This window comes from Callionymus lyra, chromosome 1 (assembly GCF_982586985.1).
Source record: "Callionymus lyra chromosome 1, fCalLyr1.hap1.1, whole genome shotgun sequence".
NCBI classification, from domain to species: domain Eukaryota; kingdom Metazoa; phylum Chordata; class Actinopteri; order Syngnathiformes; family Callionymidae; genus Callionymus; species Callionymus lyra.
The window spans coordinates 40,005,857-40,019,861 of record NC_141818.1 but is presented as its reverse complement, the minus strand read 5'-3'; the positions used below and the strand labels follow the sequence as shown (position 1 = coordinate 40,019,861).

Genomic DNA, 14,005 nt, shown 5'->3' with positions numbered 1-14,005 from the left:
CGAACTGAAACAAAGCTCAACTTTAACTTTAATCTGGGCAGCTGGGCTGAATGTCAGCGGGAGCAGGAGAATTAAAAAGGAGGTGAAGATGTATTATTAAGGTCAGGGAGGCGAAAACTCTTAAAATGTGAAGCAGGAAGGCTGAAAACACAATAATGAGAAAGTTGAAGTTCACAGAGAAAAGAAAGTACGTGAATTCACTCTTACAAACTCCTACAGCAGCAGCGTATGGAGCAGACCCGGCTGGTGATGGAGGTGTAGGGGGGCGGGCGGGGGGGGGGGGTACTGTTGCTGGCATGGTTGCCACGGCAGCGTTCCGGATGGGCAAGCGGTCTCCTCTCGAGGGGTGAGGGGGACGTGGGGCTGTCAGGGAGCCTTGGCAGGTAGAGACACAATGCCCTGTGACTGGGGGGAACACGGGTCAGTGAAAGAGGACAGAAGCGAGGGAATGGAGGCGTGAGGTGGAGGCCTGTCGGATGAGAAGAGGAGGAGAAGAAGAAGCGCTGGAAGTAAATGAGGGTGGTGTAAAAGAAAGAAAGAGAGATGATTAGGAGAGAATTATCCATGTGTGAGTTCAGATGACTGGCGAGTTAGAAAAAAAGGGGGGAAGATGCCACGGAAGCAGCTCGGTCATTAAGGAAGTGATTGAACTCTACCACTTCTTCTTCTTCTCTCTCTCTCTCTCTCTCTACACTATTATTTTCTTCCTCCACCTCGAACTCAGAACATGGTCCGGGTTCAAGCAGTCGACCTGTTCACATCTGTTGGACACGGGTCAGAACTTTGGGGAGATCTGAGTGAACAGACGATGACCAGAACCACAGACATGAATCACCATCGTCATCATGGACTCCTCTATGAGTCGTAACTGTGGGGTACTTTCGAGTGTCCCTGTGATCCCGGGAGCTCTCGGAGTTGTCGGTCACAGATACTGGGAACAGGAACAGATAAATGACGGGTCACCGGGACTCGAACCTAGAACCAAGCCTGCAGGACATTAGCAGACCGAGTTAGTTAGCCAGGGTTCTATTAAAACTCAACATCTGTTGGACACAAGAAAGAAGCAAAGGACAAGAAAGTTCTCAATAATGACGACCAGAACCACTGAAAGTTATCACGATGAGCATAAACTCTTCGACTAATCGCAAACCCTTACCGCGGTGAAGGACTTTGAACAATACCAGGGAGCGTCTGTAACCATCAATTAGGGGTCACCAATGACAAACATGTTCTAGGTAAAAATGACTAGAAAAAAACCTCTTATTCCTTTTTTTGGGGGGTTTTCGGGGAGGGATTGAGCCTATCCCAGTTTCTTCAGACCGGGGACACCCTGGACAGGACACACAAAGACATACAACCATTCACACACACACTCATACCTACAGATAATTCCCCCAAGTTACCAAACTACCAGAGGAGAGAAATCTTTTCAGGATGTTGCTCCTAAGCTTTATAACAATCTTCCTCTCTCTTTGCGCTTCATGGAGTCTACTGACTCCTTTAAGAAACATCTTAAGACGTTTCTATTTTCAGGCTTTTCCTTGATTTTCTGGAACTCCTGTTGTGTTATCAGTTTTATCTTGACCTTTGAAGTATATACTTTATTGAATATTGTTTTGATTGTTTAAGCGATTGTGACCCTGGTCTGGAAAAGCTCTATATAAATAAAAATGACTTACTTACTTACTTAATTAACCGTCGTATGTATTTGGACTGTGGAAGGAAACCAAGAGTGCCCGGAGTAAATCCAAGCGACGTGATTTATATATTGTTTTTAATAAATAACCAAAGCTATGCCGCCCTTGCCTGGACATGGGTCACTGGGAGTCCGGCCTGCAGGAGCGAATGGTAGCCAGGGTTCTCTCCACAGAGCTCAGCCTATATTTCACTTGGGAGAGAACCAACGCCACTTGTGAACCAATGGTTCTGTGAACACAAGAAAAAGTCAATCGCCAATAAAAGACACGATACAGAAATACACATTTGTGTATCTGTTAAGAATCTAACCTCCAACGCGAAGCGATCACATGCTGCGCGGTAATATAGAGCATGTGTTACCGGGTCAAGAAAAGGCATACGTTGCTGTCAGCCATTAACCTTTAGTCACTCTCGTATCTCCAACTCATATCTCATAAATAAGTCAACAAAGATCCCGTGAACGCCACAGTTTTCACAAAAGGTGCACTTATTAGCAGAGAGTGTACTCCAGGGATCAGGGGGACGGAGACAATCATGTGGCCTCCGTCTCGTAACTCTCAGAAACCTCCCGGTGCCCTCGTCCTGCCCCCTTATCGCCGTCTCCTTCTTCGCTATCACAAGCAAATGGCTGTTGGTGTGCGTGTCATATGATGTCCTGTGGCCCTCTGCGGGGGGAAAAAAACACAGTGACAGCGCTATCCCTGTGCCATCTGATCGACACACCACTTCGTGTCACATGGAGACACAGTGATCATCCTTGTGTGGCCTTGAATCAGGTCAACGGAAGTGCCAACACCAAGACATGTGCGCCTGCATCGACTTTAGAGTCGTGAACATCAGAGGGACGGCTCATGTGGAGAAGGTTTCGAAAAGACAAAGGCCAGATGGTTTGGCCACGTGGAAAAAAGAGAATAATGTTGGCGATGGAAATACCAGGTACAAGGAGTACAAGGAGGGGCAGGTGATCCTAATGAAGTGGAGGACCTGCTGCGAAAAACCGCTGTCACTAAAAGAAGTATCTCTAACGTGACAATATATATTATCTTGCTCTTCTTCTGCTAACAATTTGTTGCTTCAGAGAGCCAAACCTCTGACATCTGACAGGCATGTGTACGAAATGAAAAAAAAAAAGGCCCTTGAAAGGGAGACGATCGGTACCATGATGCCAAAGCCATCTTTCCGTCATTTCAAATTCAAAGTATTGTGGGAAATAAAGTGGTAGAATAACACTGAGGAAGTGCATAGCTCTGCCAAAGGCTTCCTTTGACTTGACTTTCAAACAAGATCAAACGAAAATTAATGAATTAAGGAAAATCAATGAGGTAGATATGAGTATGAAATTAAAATATCACAATAAGACTTACTGTTCAAGTTTGTTCAACTTATTTTCTTCTCACCCTCATGTCCTCACCTCAAGGGTTAGGATCGGTATTTCGTAGTTTTAGGCAAAAATGTCATTTTCATCAACCTAAAAAAAGACACTTAAAAAAACAGTCTAGACAGTAAACACCAGGAGCTCTCGTGATATTTACCAAGAGTCTGTAGCATGTTAGCCTTTTAGCTTCTGCTACAAACAAATGGAAAATATAGACTTGTTTTATTTTTTCTCGAACAATTCTTCCCGCCATGGCTTCATTACAAGAGGGACGTTACAGACGAAAATACGAGACAGAATACTTATGGACGAACTATCACTTTTAAGGTGCAACTAGTGTGACTCTACTGACTCACCCACATGTTTCAAATATAACTGGTGGAGGGCTGTGTTCTATTTTGCTAGTCTTCTACTGGAATTTATTAGCTTTCAAATATTGCATTTTATAGACCTTGTTGCTACTAGATGTTAACATTAAGCTTTTTAAAATTAAGTTTTTCCAACATTAATCAACTTTTTTTTTTTACCATCTGACCATATACTGTAACACACGAGACAATATACTTCTTTTAATTTGGTTAATGCATGTGAATTTAATCAGTTATTAAACCAGCGATAAGTAAGATTTGACAAAATTTTACTTTCATTTTTTTCTGTAATTATTGGTTTTATTTTGAACAGTATGAAACAAAATTAAACGCTCTAGATTTTTTAAAAACGACTTTCTCCACTAAACCTGTGGGTCATGTGACATGTGTCATGTGAGTGTTTTATCTATAAGGTACAGTGGTCCCTAATTTATTGGGTTAAATCCTAAAAAAAACTCAAGCATTGAGCGAAAACCATGAAAAACCAGCTAATTTTTTCACTTAAATTTAATTATCTGAAACACTTATCTTAACAGCTACCGTTATGCTTTACCGCCCAGTCTACTAATCCCTGCCGTTGATCATTTTTTACAAAGCAACAGACATAGAATTGAAATACACTATTGTAGCGACCAATCATTTTGTGCGATCAAGTCTTCCTCTCCAAGATGGAGTAAGTCCCTCATCACGACCATGTTTTAAACGTATTCATTTATAAGGTTCACCCCCATCTGAAATCTCAGCGAACTAGAGGTTACGAGAGTGTACTCCGTTATGTCGTAATAATGGTTTCGCTCCTTTTGCAGCAGTGAAGAACGCCCTTCTGCTTTCTTTATACAACGAGTCCCTTCGGAAGTGGCGACTTCCTGGATTTGTGACGCTGTGTGACAAACCTTGATGTTTGACCAAATCACAGCAGAGTGGGCGGGGCTTAAGATCATTTTCTAATGTAAATATTTCAGTTAAAGGAGTTTTGTACAAACATAAACATACTGATGATACAATAGAGTCCAAGATCTATTTAAGACACACTTAAATCTATACATAAGTTGCCCTTTAAATACAATATTTTGGCCCCTTTGTGAGATTGAGTTTGTCACCCCTGATTTAGAGTCCCCTTTTATTTTCGATGGTATTTCTAACCATGTGAACTGCAGCAGGATGTGGCAGCGACTTTAAGCCTCTTCCAGGATTCTATGTCTGGCTTTGTTCCGTAAATCTTCCGACTATTTCTTGGAGACTCAGAGAAGGATTGTGCCGTGTCGCTGGGGAGCCGGGATGGTGTGGCAGAGCTTTGACCCGGTGCGCACACTCGTATTGATCTGTACAAGCCTCAGTGGCTGTTGCTACAGAAGCAGCTGCACGCTGTCTTACACGGGCTTCTGTCACCAGTGGCGGCTCAGGAGGATAGCAGCACATCACACACCAGCACTTCCACATACTTGTCAGCCTCTGGGCTAAAAACCATCTTAAGCTGCCTCACCTTCGCACCCTCTGTTCACAATGACCCCCCGCACAACACCCCCTTTTTTCTTTCCCCCCCCCCACTTTCTCTACCTCACTTTTTCTCTAATGAGTTGCAACACTGATAACGAGGCTGATGATCTTCCATTGATCCGGCTATCACTTGCTTGTCTGGTAATTGATCCGTAGCTGAGCCTCTAGTTAATTATATGGGCTTCGACATGGACCCTTGGCCCTCTGGGGGATCTCAAGTCCTGCACAATAATAGTTTTAATAAAGGTGCCCGAGGATGTCCGGCATCAGACCCTGTTTTAGTCTCCGACTCCCCATCCCTAAAATCCCGTCCTTCTCTTCGAAATTGTCTAATTCTGGATCAAGCATCGAGGTTTGTCAACGTGCGTCATCAATCCCGGAAGTCTCCACCTACAAGGGACTCGTTGTATGAACAAAGCGGGGCATCATTACAGCTAATGAAGGGTGAAACATTGTCACATGTTAATGGACTCCACTCTCGTAACCTCTCGTTCGCCGAGATTTCAGACGGGGGAGAACTTTATAAAGTAAGCATCGAGGTTTGACACCGTGGGTCATCAATCCCGGAAGTCTCCACCTCCAAGAGACTTGTTGTATAAACAAAGCAGGGCGTGATTACAGCTGAGCAGGGGTGAGACATTATCACATCAAAATGGACTCCGCTATCGTAACCTCTCGTTCGCCGAGATTTCAGACGGGGGAGAACTTTATAAAGTAAGCATCGAGGTTTGTCACCGTGGGTCATCAATCCCGGAAGTCTCCAGCTTCAAGAGACTCGTTGTATAAACAAAGCAGGGCATGATTACAGCTCAGAATGGACTCCGCTCTCGTAACCTTTCGTTCGCCAAGATTTCAGACGGAAGAGAACTTTATAAAGAAATAACTTCGAAACATGGTCATGATGAGGGACTTATTGTATCTTGGAGAGGAAGACTTCAACATTTAATACATGTCAATGAGTCGAGTCCATTAGTTGCACTTTAAAAGTGATAGTTCATCCAAAAGTTTACTTATTTTCTACTTACCCTCATGTCGACTAAGAGTAAGTATTATTTCCAAAGTAATCTAAAAGTAGTCTCTTTTTTTTGGAGTAATTGTCAAAAATATACGTTCATATGACAGCAGTGAATGCGGCTCCATTTTCTTCGTCCAAATAGAAACCAAAAATCCCTCCATACTGCTCGTCAGTAACGTTCCTCTTGTAATGACACCTTGACAACAAGAATTGTTCGAGAAAAAATAAACCAAGTCTATAGTTTAAATTCGTTTTTCGCAGAAGCTAAAAAGGCTAACATGCTACAGACTCCGGGTTAATAGGTCCAACAGGTGCAAAGTTTGAAGTATGTGCCTTGTTGTTTCTTCATGGTTGGCAGATAATTCTAGAAAAACACATTTACTAGACAAAAGAATGACATCAACTTGACCTTGGCGTGTACTCCAAAACAAAACTTTATGTTTTTTTTATGTTGCGAAAGACACTTATGCTGCGTTTTCTCTGACATATATTATGGAGATTGTCTCCTTGCAGAACCTCTGAAGTGTGTTGTTTAATCGCAAAAGTTTGCAGCAAAAATCGGTTCTAATGGCGTCATGCTAAAAGGACGAACATTCGTACCTGTTCGATTTACTCGGCTAGCGACTTCATTCAATAAATATCTTTGGTGAAATTAAACGATCGATCGATCTAGTGAAGGTCACCAACATGGGCACAGATGATTCTTACCTTTCATACCTACAGCGATTGAAAGGAAACGTATCGATGACGCGACAGAACAACTTCCCTCTCGCTGTCCCTTCTCTCTTTTGTTCGCCCCGCCTGAACGATCACAGTGACATTTCCTTCTCGCCGTGGACTCGGGCACCTGAGCTGTCATTTCTCTAATGATGGTGGGATGAAATGACAGGGTGCCGGAGCAGGAGATTGAAGATATACAGATAATTGAGGGGAAGAGGAGGAGGGAACGTCTTCATTGTTTCAGATGTGTCCTGCGCTGTGTCAAAGCCTCGCACAGATCTCCTTCTTTTTCTTTTTTATTCCTCCGTGTCTCTTTTTCTCAGTGTCTGCCTCCCTTTACTCCTCCATCCCTCATTTTATTCCCTTTCCTCTGCTGCTGTGGGGACCAATTTGGCGAGAATGGAACCTCTTCCTCATTTTTTTCTTAATTAAAATGTGAGAGCCTCCACGGGGGGTGGGGGTTCCTGTGTGTGTGTGTGTGTGTGTCTGCGAGAGTGTGTGTTTGGTGGTGGCAGAAAGCCTGCGTTCCATTAGTTTTTCATTAGAGTTGCTGAAAATCAAACAAAGGGAACAGAATTTGGGGGTTTGAAACCATTGATTTTTTTTTTTTTTAATGTTTTTAGGGATGAGTATTTCTCGAGCTCGTGCTTAGTAGCAGTATTTGCTTTAGTAGCCGATGACTTCATCTTCAGTTTGAAGTACATTTCTTTTGTCAACACTGGGAAACCTTTTCTAATAACTACTTAGCCTCTTAAGATATTGAGATTTAGTCATGGTATTTTATGTATTAATGTAGTAAGATGTATTATTACATTACATTTTTGAACTGGAAGTATTTATTTAATACATTCGAAAAGATCGAATAAATACATTCAATTCTATATGAATGACTGTTTTAATATGGTCAGTTCAAAGTGATTCAAGAGTCAGTTATGAATATGTTAATAATAACTTGTCACATTAGAACCTCACACTGATGCAGCCATATGTCATGCACTCTTAGAAACACACACTCCACCGGGGTAGTGACAATTGTTGTTGATCTCTGGGCGGTCTCTTGTAGGAAAAAAAAGGGGTGAGGGTTGTCAGTCGAATACTGTGTTTAAATACATGAGAAATTACATTTTATTATAAATGAATTTAAAGAATCGTAAAAAAAAAAGACGTTAATAAGTCAAAAGCATTGCACCGTGTATTTAAAAGCAACAACACAAAAGTGTGTCTTCCACAGATATGGGCCGTAATAACTTAAAAGCTTCTCCTCTATATTCTCCATATGAAACCAGGCACTTTATTGTATACGAACAAACTTGGATAGAATGTTTTAACTTGTCGTCTGTTGTGTTGCTTTACAAGTCTTTCGCTGACATTAGAGTCATCTTGCATCCTTGAGGTGTTTCTTTTCAAGAATCTGGTGATACAATACCTATCATGATACAGGAACAACAATAGGATATATTGTGATATATAGTGATACTGTAGTAACAAGGATATATGTGTAGTATTGTCGAGTACTTGACTCTGGTGTTACAGAATATACAGACCAAATGACTCTTGACAAAGTCGTATCTGCTTTGATTTGTTTTGAAACCAAAATACGCCCAAACAACCAGCTTTAAAAGCTGCTGGAGTCGACCGTATCCTCTCGTCCTCAGGCATCGCTGGAATCTTTTGGGATTTCATCGGTCCTTTGGCCGTGGAGGACGTTACGACTGCTGCCATCTAGTGGGTGGAAGTTTAATCGCGACACAACAATTAACAAACTGAATATTTATTTATGTTAATTGCGAATAGAAAAACGTATTTAATTTTCAAAAAACTCAATGTATTGAAATAGGAACCATAACAAGAATATGTTTTGAAAGACATAATAACTAAATACAAATAAAACAAATCTAGAATAAGATCGATACAGTATCTATGGAAAAAAACATTGAAGAGTATCAATATTTTCTTACCTATTGCTATCATTGAAATCGGTCAAAGAGCTTCTTTATTTCTGACCTTAATTTTGAGTTCAGTTGTTCATCTTCAGTATCTGCCAGGTGTTTGTTTGCGATGAAGACGGCGGTTGCAGATGTGCTTCACGCAACATTTGCATAGGAAATTTAAAAAAAACGACGAATAGCCGCGACATGGACCGACCCCTCGTTCTACATTCCGAGGGGTTGTCATTACTAAACAGGTGGCTTTTCAACAATAGCTTCTTCAGACTTTTTTCTTTCTGCCATCTTGACGATACGTTCTCAGACGTGACGCCCGTCATCGGAGGAACACAATAAAAAACACCGGGAAGCATCCGTCGAGGTGAAAATTTTCTACTCCTCAGCTGTTTGTGTGCTCCAGTGTTGGGATGTCCCACCGGGAAGCTAAGTTGCTCGTCGCTCGCAGCACAAATGGTAATAAGGCAGTGGTGGTGGTGGTGGTGGTGGGGGGACGACAATACTCCCCCTTTTGCTCACCCCCACCTACCCTGCCCCAAGCAAAAGGGGGAGTGAGTGTGTGTGTGTGTGTGTGTGTGAAACATGCGCCGGCGATGTCATTGAACATCTCGGAGTGGAGCAGAACAGTTGACTCAGTCGGGTCTGGCCTGAGACACACACACACACATGCCGTCCTCCCTCTCTCTCTAACACACACACACACACACACTCATAAGACACTCCAGAGTGTCTCTCTGGCGCTCACATGCTCCGGCTCCCTCGCACACACACACACACTCCAGTTCCTCGGCGGCGGCTGCAGTGGAGTACAGAGGAGTCAGTGAGGGAGGCAGAGGAGAAGAGCGAGGACAGGCGGCGGCGTGGACGTGGAGGAGAGAGGGACACAATCAGAGAGACGGAGAGAGAGAGCGAGAGAGGAGAGGGGGAGAGGAGAGAGAGAGAGAGAAGCGGGAGGCAGGGAGAGCTGGATAGCTGGTGGCTCGCTCCCACACCTCATCCTCACTTTGCTGGGACAGACACAGAATTGATGGTAAGAGACAATAATACATTTCATTTTCTCTTCTTTTTTTTTTTTAACTTTTTTTGGAACTTTTTTCTCCCTGAAACATTTTTCACTTTTTAACAATGTTTTCATTTCATGCTTTTTTTGTTATTTTTCTTCAACCTATACCTTACAAATGATTAGTCAAGAATTGTGTCCATGTCTGCTGGTTGTGTGTTTCAAGTGTGTTGTGAATAGTGTGCGTAGATTTTTAGCTCGATCCGAGGCCCCCTTATCTTTACCTATATGCCCACCTTTACATCAGCCCCCGCCATCCTTCTTCCCTCATCACCCCTTCACCTCAAGTACTCCGCTCATCTCGCCCTGTCCGACACCGGGCCCCCAGAGGAAATCCTCTTTCTTTTCCTTTTCAAACTGCACACAAACTCTCCTGCCGCCAGAACTTACGCTCGCCAAACTCCCCCAGAAGCTGGATGCTCCGATAATACAAATAAAGCAACAAGACCCCTAAAAAGAACCCACCTTCACGTTATTTTTCTTTTTTCTTTCTCTCTCCTCCTCCTCCTCCATCCCTCCCCTCCCTCCCATTCTCTCTCTCGGTCCAAAGTCCAAGGAAGCAGAGTCGGATGTGAGAGGCAGCGAGTGTGACACGGTCCCACCAGAGCCTTGCACTGAGTCGCCCAGGTCACCCCAATCCCAGGCAGAGCGACCCCACGGCACCGCTGGTGTTTCGGCGAGCGACCCCTCCACCAGTAGCCACGGTAGCAGCGGCGGCGGCAAGACTGGTCTGGGTGGCCTGAGCATCGTTAGCAGTAGCGCTGAGGGAGCAGGCGAAAGCTCCATGCAGTTCAGCACCAGACCGCCTAGTGCTGAGCAGCCGGGCTTCATGGGGACATGGCAGCCGCAGAGCACTGACAGCAACCTCCTGTACAGAATGTCCCAGCAGGTACGTTTCAACCAGCATCTTCGCATTCTTCTTCACAGACCCATCCTTTTTGTTTTTTTGTTTTTTTTTGTTTTTAAAACACCTGAGGTCAAGAGTGTATCGTTGCTGAAGTTGTTGTTTTAGTTACGTCTCTACTTTACATTATGTGGAAGAGATGCAGTTGGTTTGATATTGACCTCATGAATTTCACACTCGCTTTCACTTTGTTTTTAATGGTTTTTCTGCTGTGGATTTTTATTGTATTTAATACATGTTGTCAGTAAGGAAGAATGGAGAGATCGTGGAAAAATAATTTCAGTCGTTGTCAAAAATATTATTGGCTTTTTCTGGTGTGTCAGTCAGGGATGCACACACTTTATTCTAAGAACTTATTCTAGAAATGTGTGTGTCTGTGATACCCTTTTGCAAATATATTTCCAAACATGTATTTTCATGTGGAAAAAAATGGTTAAGAGTGGCAGGGATTGTGGATGAGAAAACATTAGATATTTAATTATGAAGAACAAAGTTTTCAAGACTGTGTGTGTGTGAGTTAAAAAAAATAATTCTGAATACACACATAGCTTCAATAATTTGCTTTATTCAAGCCTTTTTGATGAGACTAATCGTGTCAGCCGTGATGTGGATGCTGGAGTAATTGTTTGAATTAGTGTCTTTAGAGTGTTTTTATTTACATCAAATCATATACACTTCTCAGAATTGTGTATTAAATTAAAAACTACATTTTTGAGGTAAAAAATATGAGAATCCATTTATTTTCTCGACTTGGATGGATTAACCCTTGTCCAGACTCGTTACATACATGATTAAGTCTTCAGTAATTGGTCTTTGAGTGGTGTGGAGTTTTTTAAAGCAAGCACTCGCTGTGTTTTGGTAACCCTAAAGAGCAGGGGAAAGGGGGCTCCCCTCTGGGACCGGCTAATTGACTTCATGTGGCCGGGGCAGAGCGCCTTTCGCGCGGCCACAGCGCAGCACAGGAGTCGGTGGATGCGGATCCCGCATCTGCAGAAACATATTCCCAACAAAACATTCCATTTTTCTCACAAACGGATCGAAGGTGTTTATTTTGTGTGTGTGTGTGTGTGTTTTCCGACTCTTCCATAACTAAGTTACAACAAAAAAAAGAAGAGTCCAGTGGTTTTTTTTCTAAAACGTCAGGGAAAGAGAGGGACGATCTGGCTCGTGCACGCGCGCACGTATGTGCACGTGCGAGACAGTTAAGATAGAGCATGGTTGTTAGGGGTTTTGCAGTTAATCATAGTGGGACCTACAGCCTCCCGGTACCACGCACACGCTGTTACGCACTCCTCCGCGATTGCGCAACTGGGAGTATTAATAAAAACACCACCAGAAAAAAAATGTTTTTTTTTGTTTTTTGCCAAGTTGGATTGAATTGTAAGATTTTAATGTTTTTTTTTATCATAATTTGTCATCCTCTTAAAAAAAAAAACAAGTGGATAAAGGGGTAGGTCCCTCGCCTTCGCGGCAGGTGAATGGGGGCCCCTGAGCTGAGCACCTGCCGCCCCCCCTCCCTCCCTTCACACTCACACCCCCCCACCCACCCCCCGCAACTTGTGCACCCCTTCTTACAAATGCGCATCGTTATTTCAATATAATCAGCTGTGGGGATTCGCAGTTATTTATCTTTCCCCGCAACCACTTTACAAGACATCTCGCCGTGTTTAGGAGCCATGACAAGAGAGGGTCTCGGAAGGAAAAGCCGCTTCCTTGACAGACTTATTGGAATCCATCCCATAATGACTTGCGTGTTTGCGGGGGCACCCTGGGGTGTTTCGGTTTCAAATCTAGACTCTCTGATCAACTATGAGTGACACAGGGGACCCCGTGTTTTCAGCGTCCTTAGTCCGAATTACAATTCAATCGATCAGGAAAAAAAAGAGTGCAACTCGCTATATAATAAAACGAATTAATCTAAGAGCGGTTATATTTACTATATTAAATAAAAACAATATTTGGCAAAATAAAAAAATATATATAGATGGCTGAGAAAAATCAAAACACTTCCTTTGTAAATTGCAAAACAAATATTTCTAATTTCGATTATACCGCGATGATATATTTATTTATCCTAAATATTAACATTAACTCTATATAGTATTTATCGTTATTATTTTTGGATTAAAAAATATAAACGTAGCCAAAAAAAAGAAAATTATTTAGATTTTTTTTTTTATGGGAACTAAAATAATATTATTCATTGCCGGAAACGACATTAATTACCGACGCACTGTAATGAAAATCAATTAAAGAAAATAACTTCTTTACATTATTTTAAACGCGGGAATCTTGCTGTGAATATTTAAAGCGGGTGGAAGGCAATGACATATTTAATATTTTAAGAGAGTGGATGATTTTTACGGTGGAGATGTTTTTAAAATAAATGAGGTAGGAACTATTTTCAACTCCATCGGTCCTCCGTGTCTCGAGGGCCGCGGAAGTTTTTTTTCTTCCCTCTCCTCCTCTCTTCACGCTCAGGAATGTGAGTCGGAGGAGCTCATAAAAATGTTGCCGTCGCTTCCACCTGAGGAGCCGAGGCTCGCTGTAGACCTCACATGGGCTAAAGGTAAAACGTTTTCCTCTTAATGATATCTTTAAAATGGCCTCTTCCTCTTCCTCTCTGTAACGCGGCTTCCTTTGAAGTGCGACAGGTCGACTTTGGGCCGCGACCCGGAAGAAGTACAAGTCTTATTACCGGACTAGTCTAGTCCTGTTTCTCTTCTTACAACAAGAGAAACGTAATAAAAAAGAAAAGAAAAGGAAGGGCTGGTGCTATTTAAACAATTAATAATCTATTAAATCTGTTGACAAGATGCGTTTAACAGCTGAGTTAATGATGCGTTCATGGTGCTTTTTTATCACTGCGTGTTTTCACCGTTTAAAAAACAACAACAAATCAAAACAACAATTCACATTATTAATTATATCCTATTATTTGAAATTTAAAGAAGTAGTAAATACAATTTTTAAACCCAAATTCAGGTCAAAATAAATTACTTATATCAATAAGAATTATTGACATCATTATTCTAAAAAAAAGAAGATAATATGTTTTTATTGAAATACTTTATTTTTGTGATTGTGACAGTGAAGAGTTTTGGGGGGGGTTTGATGATGACGTCTTAATGCACTAATCTGCCTATTAGCACACACTGACACTGTAATGGCTGTACATGTGTGTGTGTGTGTTTTGTGTTACACCGAGGCAAGTTTGCATGGTCTGTGTGTGAGTATGCGAGGCAGTGATTCGAGGCATATGTGCAGAATTATCCACAGCGACCCAATGTTAGTGTGTGTGTGTGTGCCGTTACACTCCACTGTTATTATTTCCATGTCTGTCTTTGATGGGTCGTTGCACACGGAGCATATGGGATCACTATACGTACATGTATCTGATATCAACTCGAGAGAGAGGGAGAGAA

The 14,005-nt window shown here is 42.3% G+C and overlaps 1 protein-coding gene across 5 annotated transcripts in view; it reads left to right on the top strand.

Annotated features, from left to right (window-relative positions):
- The window catches only part of bnc2 (basonuclin zinc finger protein 2), a 167,575-nt gene that overhangs the window by 77,066 nt on the left and 76,504 nt on the right, over positions 1 to 14,005 (top strand). For 2 of the 5 annotated variants that reach the window (XM_087807342.1, XM_087807357.1), the window contains exons 1-2: positions 9,337 to 9,646; positions 10,227 to 10,565. In XM_087807342.1, the coding sequence (XP_087663468.1) occupies positions 9,362 to 9,646; positions 10,227 to 10,565 (624 nt within the window). In that variant the 5' untranslated portion in view covers positions 9,337 to 9,361. Of the gene's footprint in view, positions 1 to 9,336; positions 9,647 to 10,226; positions 10,567 to 13,041; positions 13,150 to 13,200; positions 13,263 to 14,005 lie in introns of those variants that run through there. The other 3 variants (XM_087807373.1, XM_087807350.1, XM_087807365.1) reach the window with 3 other exon arrangements.